At 41.6% G+C, this 15,644-nt stretch overlaps 2 protein-coding genes across 2 annotated transcripts in view; one reads left to right on the top strand and one right to left on the bottom strand.

Annotated features, from left to right (window-relative positions):
• Positions 1-15,644, top strand: part of HTRA3 (HtrA serine peptidase 3) — an 83,687-nt gene that overhangs the window by 8,477 nt on the left and 59,566 nt on the right. The window lies entirely within an intron of this gene.
• Positions 13,852-14,202, bottom strand: LOC115080988 (ADP-ribosylation factor-like protein 15). Its single transcript, XM_029585489.1, has one exon. It carries the CDS (start codon positions 14,200-14,202, stop codon positions 13,852-13,854), a length of 351 nt encoding a protein of 116 aa, XP_029441349.1.

The raw sequence follows: 15,644 nt of genomic DNA on the forward strand, positions 1-15,644 counted from the left end.
TTCCCCCGATACAGTAACATGCGCCCAAATTATCGCCTTTTTAACCAGCTTTTTTACCGCATCTTTAACCTCAATATTTACCGCCTACCCTGACCCTGGTGTTAGTGTGGTGTTCAGTCAGCTTTGGACCGGACAGCGCCATGGACAGCATGCATATATTGGCTCTGGCGATCTTTTTCATTCGGTTGAGAAGCTGAATGAGAAATGCTCGAAAGTGAATTCTACAAGGCAGATTGGAGAGACCAACAGGGGAGCCCAGCAGCAAGGAGAATCCAGCCAACCAGAGAACCCAGCAGCAAGACTGGAGAACCCAGCAGCAAGACCGGAGGAGGTATGTGTTCAACTGTACCATCCATCTCTGGGCATCTCTGAGGCTCCAGACATGGATTCCTCTATGGACGCCGGACAGATGGGAGCCGCGTCAGGCCTTCCTCCGGCGTCTGCTAGGTGTCTTGAGGCTCCGGGGGTCCAGCGGAGCCTATACGGACGCCTATACGGACGCCTTCCTCCTGCGTCTAGAATTAGGCATCCCTGAGGCTGCTGATTGTAGTAAATGCTTAAATAAGAATTCATAGCTCATTTATGAATAGTAAAAGTTTAGCTAAGAACGCATAGCTCATTTAAGAATACAAACTTGAGAATCCACAGTGTTGCAGATCCATGTATGTACTGTTAAACAATTTATATGTGCTGCTAGTATGTCCGGACATGTAAGGTTGGGGGTGGCCTCCGAACAAGAGGACGTCTGGATGCTCAGGGCAGTGGCCCCGGTGTCCATGCACCGGGGCCACTGCCCTGAGCAGTGGCCCCGGTACATGGCCCATGTAGAAAAGAACCATCCACTTACCTGGTGGAATGACATTTGAAATGACATTTGAAATGACAGGTACCAGCGCACCATGGATACTGTAGAGGTACTGTATACCGCTCTATACAGTAAAATGGATTGCGAATGCCTACCGCTTTATAGACACGCTTTGGACGGTCGTTTGCCACCGCTTGAATTTGCATCTAATTTGAATACTGAATCGAGCGGCTTGTGAACCAAAATGTGCGCGCATCAAACGCACGGGCGCCCGCACTGCCGCATGTTTTCTTACACGTCCGTACTGAATCGGCCTGTTAGAAATTTTTACTTTTAGCTCTCCCTTGCCTTTAGGCCTATCCCCCACTTAATCATGGACTATGGCTTTTTATTGGAGATGATATGTATTTCTTTCAATACTGACTAAATTGTTATTTCTTCTTTTTGATATGTATTAGTTCTCCTGCTTTTTCTTGTCATTATTATAGCTGTGTAATTATAAAGGCTATAAATATAAATGTAGAAAAAAGTCTGTATTTTAATTTTGGGGGCCGCAGTGTATGTTTACTGCTGCTCCTAATGGGATGCAAGTCTGCAGAAATCTCTTTTCAGACTTAAGATGATAGGGCTAGGGGTCTGGGTGAACTGAGGGGAGTGCAAGCTGAAGAACCAAATGGGGGTCTGGATGACCTTGAGGTAGACTGGGCAAACTGGCAGACTAAGTGGTAACAGTATCACAGAAAAGGGAAACCAATATGACCAACTCAAGAGGTTGTTGCTCACACATAAGCTGACAAACTCAAAGATGAGTATTTCAAAACCATTTCATATCAAAAAAGAATTTTCTACAAAGCATGTGAGTTTAGTATGAACCATATCAGCAAGCCAGGCAGTGTATCTCCTGCAATGAGTGAGATCGCTCGGTCTTCTCAATCATTTGCGGTATTTTACTAAAGAAAGATTCTCAAGGAGTAGAAAAACAATAACAAATTGTCCAATAGCTGTACTTCGCAAATTGTCAAATCAAATTATCCAGTGTGCTCGCTCTGCAGGGTTATTACAACAAACTGTGTAATGGCAGGTAATTATGTTTTAAAATCTGCTTACTTGCGCACCTTAAAGCCAACAAAGTCCTAAGGAAGATATGCGAAGGACGTTAGCTTGAGCTATGGCTTAAAATTAGGAGCACACATACGCGCGGTGGGCATATGTTAAATCATACGTGTGCAACTGCATGCATGATTTAAAATTCCAGCATACGTTCGCTCGTGCGCATGTATGGGTACATGCACACTCGTTTTAAAGTTACTATCATGAGCTCTAGTCTTCATTTTCACAGGGCCTTAGCCTGTGATAGAGGTGCTCTGGTTAGGATAAAATAAATAATGCTGTTGGATCTCAAAAGCTGCAGATTCTTCCTTCATTGCTGAGTGAGCACAAGAGCAAAGTCAGTTAAGCCAAAGCCATACTGAACCCTTGGCTCCCACATATCACTCCTTAGCAGGAATGCTCAAATCTAAAGATCCATTTGGATCAGAAATGCAGCTACCAGGATTACACAAGCTTCTGTTTGCTTCATGAACATTCAAGATTGACCCATTTTTTTTATTTATTCTTATTTGCAGTTTTTATATACCAACATTTGTTTAGTAACCTCACATCGGTTTACAGTTAACACCCATGGCTTTTTATCGGGGGATACATGCCAATACTGAGTGCCGGCACCTTTTTCCACCACCTACTTGATTTGCCCTGTGGCCCATCAAAATATAATGTATCCTGCATGTGAGTACTGGCACCTTTTTCTTTTTTTTTTTCTTTTCAGAAAATAGCACTGACTTCACGCAAAGTAGTATTTTGTACACATTTGCCATGGCTTGCATTGCTCGGAGTTCTTTGAAAACTTCTATGTTGGTGTGTGCTGGGTGAGAACGTGTGTCCTAGCATAGCCTGCTCAAAGCTACAAGAGAGGACATATGGGACGATCTGCTCTCTTTTACACACTTCTTAGCAGAGAGTTAGCAACTTGAATATTTCCAAATTGATCCAAAACTACAAAAGCTTACCGACTTTCTTTGAGTTATTTCATACACTTTGCATTCCAAAAAAGATTCATATCCACAAATTATGCACAGGCTTACATTTTCCAAGTTTGTGACAATTTTTATTCCCTTAAAATTGTTCTTTTTTTTTTGTGTGAAACATGCGTATTGGGGTTGTTTACCGTATATCATGGCTAAGCTGGAGGTACTTTTAAAATTTTTTAAATAGCAATAATTTCCTTGATTGAGCAAGAAACGAAAATCAGATTAAAGAAGGGGTATCACGAGCATTTTGTCTTAACTGCCAACTAAATTACCTTTGAACAACATATCCTGCCAATATTTGTGCTTCATTTCTGGTGAACATTTTCATTGGAGGTGATTAAAGCATACAGTGCTTGGATTTTCTGATTTTTCATAGCTTTATATTGAATATAAAAATGTAGGTTTTAAAAGCAAGTTGAATGATCTGGCAGATGACAGAACGTCGGCATTTTTAATCTCTCAGCAGACGTGGCACTCAATATTTGTCATGCTGTAGCCAATGTGTTTTTCATTAGTGTAGATATATAGGGCAAGCCACGAGAACTTTAAACTGGAAACTCTGTTGCCAGGAATTCAACCCTGCAGCTGCATTCATTGGGGCCACATAGGAGCAGATGTACAACCAGTTGTAGTGTCTGGGCTTTATCCTCCTCCCACCCCTCCAGTCAGTAAAAAAAAAAAATTAGTGGAAACCTTTTATGTACTAATCCTTAGTAAGAGATGAAGAGTTAATATGATAAGGACAGGTATGAAACTGGTGTTTGTGAGTATGCCTGTTTTATCTTAAAGTATTTCTGGGGTAGTGAGTGTGCATTAAGAAGATAATACAAGGTAGTGGTGGTGGTGAGTGCTTTATCTGTTACAGGCATAGGTGATAATGGCCCCACCATGGCGACTGTGACATTATTGGTAGGATTTGTAGCCCACATCACCTGGTTTTGCCAAGTGATCTCCCATCTTAAGTACTAGCCAGGCTGGACCCTGCATAAAAATGTATTTATTCCAGTTTTCCATTTGTTCCCCAGCTATGAGTATGTGGCAATCTCTGTGGCCATTTCTCCTTCTCCCTGTTTTCTATTTAGCTGTAATATGAAAAAGTCACATGGAGCCTAAGAACCACAGGAACCTCGATTGCTCATATATGGTTGCATATTGCTCACAGATCTCCATAGAAATGTACAGCTTTGTAGTGGGCTGCATTGTATTTGCAAAAGATATCAGGAAGCTAAGCCTTCAAGACAGTAGTTGATATGCTCACAATTCACAATGCTATTGAGAGGTCTTTGTATAAGCTGATCATCTTTGTAATAGTGGGGCAATTTCTTGGACCTTGTGTTCTTCTGAGCACTTTAATGAACTCCAGCTGATTACAGAGTGTATTCAGACCTAGCAGCTGAAGCTGGAATGATGGCATTGCGTCTTAAATATATGGTTATTTAACATTTTTCTACATGTCTGCATGTGCACGGTTCTTGTGGTTTACTCACATCTGCGTCTTATTTTATCAGTACTGTTGCATAAAATGAATTGTTGATGCATCTTGGATGTGGGATTATAGGGGTTTTGTCTTCATATTTCTGCATACTCAAAGGAAACAGCAGCAGTGGAAAGTGAAGTATTTTATTTCCTTACAAGTCCTTTTCGGTAAGATAAATGGTTCTCTCAGCATTGCTTTGTTGGTGATCTTGACTGAGACCTGCATGGATCACCCTTACTAGGTATGACAGAGAGAGAGAGAGTTCAGTTTCTATAATTAGAGCAGATCTGGCTTTCTCCTTAGTACAACCTTCCAGATGGGACGGCTCCCATCAGCTAGACTTCCCAAGCACCTCTTTTTTTTAATCATTTGTTATTTTACCAGCTTTATCTGCTGCTTTAGATATAATAGAGTACCACATTCTTCTAGCTGCCTATTGGCTCCATTTTTATGTGATCTTCAACCGCTGTTTTCAGCAGTTGCAGCTTCTAGGTGTCCTGGGCTGATAAGCTTTCCTCCATAGTTCTGTTCTCTGCCTCAGGGCTCAGGTTTTGGACCTGAACTGTTTTTATTTTTCCCATGTATTTGCCTTCTTATCAAGATCCCTGAATCTGATCTTCTCTTAGCATTGTGCTGATGGCTGACACCACCTCTTATGTCACAGATCATTTTGATCTTCACCTGTCTTGCTGCCATGTCTGACTGTACTGAGCTTTGGTACTTTCCTTCCTGATTCTCCAGTAATTACCATCCACCCTCTTGCAGCTGTGGTTTGCTCTTATTTTATTTTATACATTGCTGGTTTTACAAAAAAAAAGTGGGAGCAGGGGGAAATTATGTGTTAGAGTGATAAAAAGGTGACAGAAACATAGAAGAATTAGTTCTGCTAGTGAGCCTATAACGTGTGTTTTGAAGTATCTGATCATCTGAGAATGTGAGTGAAATCAATCAGACTTACTGATAGACACACTGAGAACATTTTATTTTTCAGTTATAGCTAAACCAAAGTTTGACTGAAGATTTGCAATTTCTTTATTTAAAAATAAGGTTCAACAAACAATACTTTTCTTTATTTACAACAAAATGGAGTGAATTTTTCAAAGGAGTTATATGCATAAAAATAGCATACATCATAATTTTCAAAAGCCCATGTACGTACGTAAAGTTCATATACATGTGTAAAACCCAGTTATGCCAACATGAATTCTTATGAAAAGCACCTCATTTGTGCAGTGCCCCAGTGTAACCCATTATTTTGCTTCCATCAAATTCTGGTGTCATTATCATTACCAGTATTAGGCATCCTGACAAGTACAGAAGTACTGGACTTTGCAATGGCATTCATACCATAATTCTGGTATTTGTGAGGTCAATATTCAATAATTATCCGGAGAAATTATCCTGATAAAGTTATCTGATACATTTACTGAATATTCAGCAGAACGTCTCTGTATAATTGTTCTGCTGAATATGCTTGGCTAAAGTTACCTAGATAAAATGATCTGGGTGACCTTGCCACTCACCAGCAGGGACGGTAATTTCAAAGGGACTTCTGTGAGTAAACTAGTGCTTTACCCACAGAAACAGCCCATTAGAAAATTGTGCAACTAATATGTGCATAACATTATACAGTTATGCAAGCAGCTTTACGCATATGGGAGTATTCTTGAGATTAAATGCATTATTTATTTATTTATTTATGTATCTGTCTATTTACTTATTTATTTATTTTTGATCATTTAAAGACTGTTCTGTTGCGCTGCGAAGGAGGAGAGCACCAGGGAGCACTCACCAGCGCGGGACAAGATGTGTGCCCTTGTGATGAGTCGGTCCAAGTCTGGAACCCGGGGACCTCTACCACACCTGCACACCTCCGTGAGACCACCAAAGCAATGGTGGTCTCTGAATGGTCCTCCGACCATCCCAGCCCTTTCAGACTCGCTGCAGGGAGCAGCAGAGGTGGCAGGCCGGGCAAGGCAGGTGGACAATGATGAAGAACAGACGTGGACGAGGGTCAGACATGGACGAGGGTCAGGTTCAGATTCAGACTCAGATTCAGGTTCAGATTCAGACAAGAAGAGACAAGCTAAAACCAGGATAAAACTCAGGATGGAAAAGACTCCGTATAGAGCGCTAACATCTACAGCCGGGAAGGAGGCTGCGATGGCCAGGACGGCCCTCAGGCTATCTACCGCAGCACTGCCCGCCGGGGGCTAGGCATAGCCGGAGTCCAGAGCATCAGAGGACTATATACAAGACGGTCTCCAGGCGGAAATCCAGGACATCAGGATGAACTCCTCGGACACTCAGCGAAGGGCAGCCGGGATGGATGAAACGGATATCCAAAACTCCAGACCAGGAGGTAACAGACAGGAAACATGGAGATCCTTGGCTCCGACGATGGAGAAGACCCACCAGCACCCTACACACCCCAGCAGGGGTGGTCATGGACCACTGGGCCACAGCGTGCCCTACCAACCCAGCCGGGCTGGTCACAGACCACGTGGGAGGGATCCGATGAAGCCTAGGACATCTGGACAAGACGGACATCAGACGAAGACTAAGCCAGGGAACATCAGGAGTGGAAGACATCAGGCTTAGAACCGAAGATGAGACTTGGAACAGAAGGAGAGACGAGGGAAATCCAAGGAAGAGACCAGGAACAAGATAACGAAGAAGGTTCAATGATGAAACAGGAACACCCAGCAGGAGTAGAGAGCAGGAAGTCTTAGAGGGAACTTACTCCTTGCAAAGGCAAGGCATGACTGAAGGTTGAGCCCTTAAGTAGGGCCGAAGCAGGAACACCCATGTGATGTCATCCAGTTGGAGCCAGAGGGACCACTCCCTACTGGCTCTTCAAAGCTGGAGGAGCGACGCAGCCCCGCACCTAAGGAAGGCAGGAAAGAAGACTGCAGAACCACGGACAGCAGCCCTACTGAAGCAGCGAGAGGAGGAGCCGGAGCAGGCCTCGACTAGGCCCGACGTGGGAGGCAGCTTCCTGCCGCACGATGGAGGTGGAGCAAAGGCGGCGTTCTGCCGCTGAGGAGCAGGCCTCCAGGCCTGCAAGGGACTGGCATCCGCGGCGGCTCTCCATGCTGCGAAGACAAGGCCAAGGGCGTCTCCAGCCATGAGGGAGACTCCCGGCGTGGCTCCTGCCGGGAGCAGCATCGATGACAGCCCCTGGCCGCATTGGAAACCCCAGCACGGCTCCAGCCGTGCCGGCAAGATGGCGGCCTCCAGCCGCGAAGGCAGGACTGGAGCGGCTCCATGCCGCAAGGGAGATCCCCGGTGCGGTTCCTGCTGTGCCGGCACGATGGCGCCTCCTGCCACTGCAGGGAACCCCGGCACGGCTCCTGCCATGCTGGTGACAACATCGGGGATCGGGCCAAACTGGCCTGAAAAAAGGTAAGAGCCGCGAGCAGGATCACAACATATTCATAAAGAACATCTCCTGTTGAGCAGGATATTATGTAACCAGACTGGATATTGTTGTTTAAAATTCAAGGAACTTTGAGTGTTTTTTTTTTAATGGTGTGCAATGATTATAAAGTACAGAAACAAAAATGGTCCTGGTCATTTATTTCAAAGCACTAACGAGCATAGCTGTACAAGAATTTCTTATGTTTGTAGGACCACCACAGTGTCAGCTAATTACACAATATGTATTCTGAATATTAACTAGGTCCACTTTTATATATTGTTTAACTTTTTTCAATCAACACAAATACAATTAAATATCATTCAGATTGTTTGGAACACTTCTAAAAACTGCCCCAGCTCAGAGCGGTATGAGTGAACAAAAAAGTAGTTAGTATACATATTATTCAAACAATCTGGACATTATTTAGTTTTATTTGCATTGATTGAAAATCAGCTATGCTCGCTAGTGCTTTGAAATAAATGACCAGGACCATTTTTGTATTTGTACTTTGATTCATTTTTGATGTTGGATTAAAATAACTAACAGGACAGTTTTTGGTGTAAGGATTATACACACATTGTCACCTGTTGACAAGTACATATCATTTTGACTGCAGAGTGCATATGAACTCACTGGTTTTCCACTTAAATATCTTTCTTAGAAAAACTTTTCTTGGGGATTTGCTTTTGAAAAGAATCTATGGATTTTTTTATCTGGAGGTCACCCAACATTTTCTAATGCTTCAGTTGTTGGTACCTGAGATGATTGTGTCTTTCAACCAAATCTACTAGACAGGCATTCAACTATGATATTGCTTTGGTATGATCTCCAGCCATGCTATACTAACTGTATAATATCTGCATTTAAATGACACTGAATACCATGACCAGAAATGACCTCTTTAATGATGCCATATAGAGGGTAATTTTTAATAGTCCTTGCAAGTCAGGACATACTTGCATATGTCGGTACATCTAAAGTTTCAACAATATTTGTAAACTGAGTGTTGGGAGCTGCATAGTTCATAAAATACCACGTTCATAACCCCAAAAGTATGTGAGTGTGTTTCAGTACATCTGCATATTTGTAATGCAAGAAAATGCATACTTTACCCATTTTATTAAAGAGCATGCATATATTTTATCCATGTAATAATTGTAAAATGAGTGCTTAATAACCCTGAATTATACACAGAGGCACGCATTTTATAAAGATTACACATGCTGGGGTAGATTTTATAAATTTGCGCAAGGGCGTACTTTTGTTCGCGCACCAGGCGCGACAAAAGTACGCTGGATTTTATAAGATACGCGCGTAGCCGCGCGTATCTTATAAAATCCGGGGTTGGCGCGCGCAAGGGGGTGCACATTTGTGCAACCTGCGCGCGCCGAACCCGGCGCGCGTTGCCTGTTCCCTCCAAGGCCGCTCCAAAATCGGAGTGGCCACGGAGGGAACTTTCCTTCACCTTCCCCTCCCTTCCCCTACCTAACCCACCCCCCCTACCTTTGTTGCCAGATTTACGCCTGCTGAAAGCAGGCGTAAATCTGCGCGCGCCAGCGGGCTGCTGGCGAGTCATCACCCGACCCGGGGGCTGGTCCGGAGGCCTCGACCACGCCCCTGGGCCGGCGCCACATCTCCCGGTCCTGCCCTGAACCGCCCCCAGACCCCGGTCCCGCCCTGGACACGCCCCCTCCCCGCCCCTTTTACGAAGCCCCGGGACTTGCGCGCGCCAGCGGCCTATGCAAAATAGGCACGCCAGCGCCCTGCACACGTAAATCCGGCCGGATTTATGCAAGCAGGGCATTTAAAATATGGCCCACTCTGTTTATAAAATTCTTCTGCACATACTTGCAGTCACCAGTTCACCGACATCTCCACCAGTTTTCCCAGACTCTCCAACATTTCACCCTAACCCTCCCCACCACAACCCAGATCTCCCACCCAAAAACTGCAGACAGAAGAAAAGTGCAGTTTCTTTTCTGAGACATAATTAGCAAGTGTAAAAGCATATAGACAAGTTCAGTAATGTATGTGTGTATGTAACTTGTGCACAAACCTTGCCCCAGAACACCCATCTACCGACTCTTTATTTTCTTTCACATATATGCGTGACACTACTAGAATGCACATAATTTGGGCTCTTGCAAAGTATTACTTGTGCACACAACATCCAATTTTATGTGCGTAAATATTTTGAAAATTTACCCCACAAACTTTAAACAGTACCGAATATAATAATGAATCCTTCTGGGATGTCACAGGTAAGATTCTTATTTCCTTCCTCTCCCAGTTCTATCCTTATTTCCTTCCTCTCCCAGTTCTACAACCTTGTTTTATTGTAACTTTTGCTTCCGTTGCACTTGTTAAAAGAACAGTTTTTGCACCCCCTGTTATATGTAAACCGGCATGATATGATCTTATCATGAATGCCGGTATAGAAAAACCTTAAATAAATAAATAAAATAAGATTCTGGCAGTCAAAAGTGGAACTACCCCAAGACACAGCTTCATATAGTACCCTCAATACCAGTAGTTTTTAACTTTGCAAGTATGTGCTAGCAGTCAACCATACCGACATGACAGGCAGGTCCAGGAGAACATATGGCCCCCATCTGCCTGCATCTGAATATCGTTGACCACTGATTCAGTTCCATGATCCTATCAAAACCATAACTTCTGTGGGTAAAATACTGATGTATTTTCCAAGAAACTCCTCAGCTGCCACTAGACAACTTTTTCCACAGTTAGTTTTAATTAAGAACGGCAGGTTGGAGACCAGTTGAAAATTCTCTATTGTAGAATCCAAACCACCTCTCTATTATTTATTTATTTATTTATTTATTTATTTATTTATTTATTAGCTGATTTTGTATACCATCATTCGGTGGGATCATCACAACGGTTTACAACATGGTAAAAAGAAATATAGAATATATAAGAACATAAATGCAATACATAATAGATAAAACAATAATAAAAATAGTAAAATGGTTATTAATACACATCATTAGTAATAAATAAAATAATTAAAAACATAATAAAAGGATTACGATTTCATAAAAGATAAAAAAGAGTAAAAAAAGTGTGAGAGGACAGGTAGGTTATTTGGGGTTTTGGTATACCTTCATAAATAGCCAGGTCTTTACATTCTTTTTGAAGATCTTTAAACTTGGTTGTAAACGTATATCCGCTGGGAGAGAATTCCATATCTTTGGAGCCGCTAATGAAATTGCACGGTCTCGAACTTGGGAGAGATGTGCAGAATGAACAGAGGGGATAGTCAATAAACCTTTGTTTGCAGATCGTTAAGTTTCATTGGGGTATATGGAGTTTGATAGCAGCATTTAGCCAGTCAGACTGATCCTCATGGTTGATCTTGTGTAAAATACATAAAAACCTTATTTTCGATTCAGAACTTTATAGGCAGCCAATGCAAGGACATTAAAATCAGAGTGATGTGTTCCTATTTCTTAGTGCCAGTTAGAATTCTGGCTGCTGAATTCTGTAAAATCTGTAGAGGGCGAATTGTAGATAGAGGTAGGCCAAATAAAAGCGAATTGCAATAGTCAATGTTAGCGAATATAAGGAGTTGAAGTACTGTTCTAAAATCGGAAGGGTTTAGAAGGGGCTTTAGTCATCTCAGTGTTAGAAGTTTATGATAATCCTCTTTGATTTTGAATGATAATTGATTTTTAAGATTCAATTCGCTATCTATAATTATTCTGAGGTCACGTGCATGTGGAACAGGGGAAATTTTGGTTTGTTGATCTTCAAGTTTCAATGGTGGCAAAGTTGTAAATTCATTTTTCTGTCCAGCTTTATGATTTCTGTTTTATTAACATTTAAAATGAATCTCATATGTGTTAGAAGCTGTTTGATAGATAAATACATGGTGGTTTTTTGTAGGTTGAATCGAGAGAGTTGTGTATTGGAATTAATATCTGTATGTCGTTAGCTTATATATAATGTGTAAGACTGAGACCAGCAAGTAGATGACAGAGGGGAAGCATGTCAGTGTTAAATAATTGGCAGAAAGTGAGGAGCCCTGTGGAACACCAGTTTTAAGGTGGATTTTTTCTGAAAAACAGTTGTTGATTTTTACCTGAAAACTACAATTCGAGAGGTAGGACGGGAACCATTGAAGTGTGTTATTTGAGAGCCCAATTTCTGTTAAGCGGTCAAGAAGGATAGAATGGTTTACTGTGTCGAAGGCAGCAGAATGATCGAAAAGGACCAGAAGATAGCTTTGCCCATCTTCAAAGCCTCTTAGTACTATATCTGTAATGTGAGAAGGGCTTCAGTGCTGAGGTGTTTTCTAATTCCGAATTGTGATGGGTATAGTATATTATTATTGTCTAGATGTTCGGTCAGTTGTTTTTGTACAACTTTCTCAAGCAGTTTCGCTAAAAAGGATAGATTGGAAATAGGTCAATAGTTGTTAAGAATAGCTGGGTCCAGGTTGTTTTTTTTAAAGATAGGTTCGATTACTGCTAATTTCAAAATATCGGGAAAATAACCTTCAGAGAGGGATAAATAAATTATTTCCATGAAAGGGGTGGTAATTACTGATTTAACTGATTTCAAAGATTGAATAGGAATACTATCTAGTGGATGATTGGCAGGGTTCATATTATTGATAAGGGATTGTATTTCTGAAGATGAGGTTAACTCAAAGTTAGACCAAGAGGATACTTCTTTATTGCCCATATTAATAGACTGAACATTTACCTTTTGGTTTCCAGCAGTTAAATTTGTGATTTTATTACTAAAAATTGCGCAACTTCATTGCATCTTTTTTCAGGTAAAGGGGGTTTGTCAGCATATGTATTTTTTGTGAGATTCCGGACTACAGAGAATAAGGCCCTAAGGTTATGACTGAATTTATGAATTTTGTTTGCATAAAAATCTTTGTTTGTATTATTGAGTCTTTTGGAATGTGTGAGATAAGATCTAAATGCTGCAAGAGAAGGGGTAGTTTTGTGTTTTCTCCATAATTTTTCTTTTTTTCCGAGTTCACGTTTGGCACTTCTGATTTTGGTATTGTACCATGGGTTGTAGTGATAGGGTTCTTTTAGTGCTTTAGTAACTATGAAATTTATGTTATCTGCAACAGAGTTGGTTATAGTTGATCCAAGATTTAGTGGCATGTTCACTGTCTGGAAAATCAATATTTTGTAGCTTATCTTGAAGGTCATCAAGGTTAAAAGGAGGACGATAGGAGAAGGTTATGGAGTTGGTGTGTGTCAAAGCTGGGACAGATTTGAGGGTTACAGCGGATTGAATCAAAAAGTGGTCAGACCATGGGACTGGAGTTTGGTTCGTATCCGATATGGTACAGAATTGGTATTGATAAAAATAAGGTCCAAAGCGTGCCCTGCGGGTTGGAACAGCAATAATCTATTTTAAACCTAAGGCAGTGAGTGAATTGATCACAGTTTCATAGGTGAGAGAGAAGTATAGAATCAATATGTATATTGAAATCTCCTAAAACAATAGAGGGCTTGTTCAATTTTACATTGGCAGTCAAAAACTCAATTATAGGGGAACAGCTATGGTCCAACAGTCCTGGGGGACAATAGAGCAAACAAATTTTGTAGATTAACAGATTCAAATAATGCACTTTCATATGGTGGGGTAATATTAGTAGATATAAATTTTAAATGCAGATCTTTCTTTGCAATGAGCATTAGCCCTCCTCCTTTTTTGTTTGGTCTAGGTATTGAAAAGGTTATGTAGTTTGGTTTGGCTATTTGGTTGATTAAAACTGTATCAGAGTTCTTTATCCAGGTTTTAGGTATGGCAATGAAGTCTGGTTTTGAATCCTCAAGAAGATCAGTAGTTATCGGGATCTTTTTTGCAATAGATTGAGCATTGAACTGTAAAAAGGTCAATAGAAAACAATTATTGTAAAATGTAGTATTGTTGTAAGGGATATTGATGAGAAAGCATTTAAGGCCATGTCTTACTTTGCATCTCGGGGAGTTGCGAGTCTTGTAAGTGCTTTCTTCCGTCCTGTAATTGCCTTTTTCAGGGCAGACTGGAATCAAACTGGCCGCCATTTTCAGGAAACCTCTTGAACTGAGTGAGCTGCTGGCTTGTCTTGATGATGAGCCAGTATTAAAAATGGCAAAGTGCATAACTGTGGATGCTGAACAGCTGAATGCAGTTCTTTCCTGGCAATTTCTAGATCATCTTCAGAGGTGGCACTGTCTAGTACAAATATTACTCCTTGAGATCCCTGGTAGTAGCGACTCCAGTATTTCCTGATGTTGGCAGCCCCTCCAAGTTCTTTTACATTCAAGATGGCATTCTGGAATGGAACTGCTTTTATGCTAAAACCAGTTGTAAGTACAATATTATCTGGGCTCTCACTGCAAAGAAGAGTCAGTAGGCTGGTTTTGCCAGCTATCATCCTCCTGCTTTCCTTGAGATTTTTTTTGTCACACACTGATGGCCTTCTCCCTCTTAGATCATATTCATGTTGGGAGATGGCATCACTATTTCTTGCTCTAATTCACAGCCTCTTTTTATATGTATGTGAGCCAGTGGATCCTGTTGTGACTGTTGATCTCAACAGTCTGACTTCACTTTCAACTCATTACGAACGGTCTCAATTGTTTTTCAATAAAAAAATGATGAAAAAAACCATAACTTGTCTAGTTCCCCCGAACTTTGGAGGGCATGGGATACAAGTGATTTTAAATAAATACTGAGACTCGTGAGTTAGGCCACGTCATTTTATCTCCCATTGTCTCCCATTCCCACTCAGACTGTACATTTTCTGGGGCAGGGATTCCCTGTAGTACAATACCACATGCCGAAACAACAATAATTTGGGGGATAAAGAAAGGAACGAAAGAATCTAGTTGTATTAGGAACAGAAGCTTCCCAACAGACCATTGCTAAAACCATCATCACCAGTCACAATAGCCTGACTGACACAGATAGCAACCCCTCCTGAGAGCACGGAAAATCTCCATCTGCAGCATGAAGGCCAATTCCATTGGCACTGACGACGTTCTTAAAAATAGAAGAGGCTGCTATTGAAAGGTTTTGCCCAGATATCTTTTGGAGTTTCCAGGACAAACCTTGAGATTTGAAATTCCTGACCCTCTCACCAGCAAACTGTACCCTGGTAACTCATTACGCAGCTGAAATTTAGCCAGATAGAGAGAGAGAGGGGGGGGGGGGGAGGTTTCCAGGCCCGCGGCTAAATTTTATCCAGCTACCACTGATATTGGCGCACTCGACAGATTGAAAATAGCCAGCAAGTCTGGTTGGAAAAATCGCTGTCCTGAAGTTACCCTGGTAATTTTAGCCAGGAATATTCAGTGGCAGAGTTATCCGGTGAAGAGCTGCTAAATAACTGCGTTAATGTTACTCTGGTAACATTCCCGCTCACCAGCCTGCTGAATATCGAACTCAGGAAAGTCTGACGTTTCTGCCCTGCCATTGGAAAGAAAGAAAGACAGTGTGCTGCAGTACGTCTGAGAGTAAATAGATCTTCTGTCATAGTCATACTTCAGTGAAGTCCACATCCACGTATCTTAAATGTGACAGAGGTGGAACTGAGGTGAAAGTGGTAGTTTGCTGAAACTGAGGAGCTGCAAGATTCTATTGTACTAGAAGTGGGAGCATCGAGTGACAGGCCGTGTTTAGGGGAATAGTAAAAGTGGTTTCCCTTTGAAAATTGTCTGCAATTTGCATGGGCTAGAAGTGCCTGTCTACATTGCAAATTAGGCAAGCTATTTAAAATCGTCATCCCTCCTTAGACGCCAGTCTATTTTAAAATAAATTTAAGCATTTGTACTTTCTGAAAATCCTTCTGAAATCAAGAGTGTCAATTAGAATATG

This window comes from Rhinatrema bivittatum, chromosome 1 (genome assembly GCF_901001135.1).
Source record: "Rhinatrema bivittatum chromosome 1, aRhiBiv1.1, whole genome shotgun sequence".
Lineage (NCBI taxonomy): Eukaryota > Metazoa > Chordata > Amphibia > Gymnophiona > Rhinatrematidae > Rhinatrema > Rhinatrema bivittatum.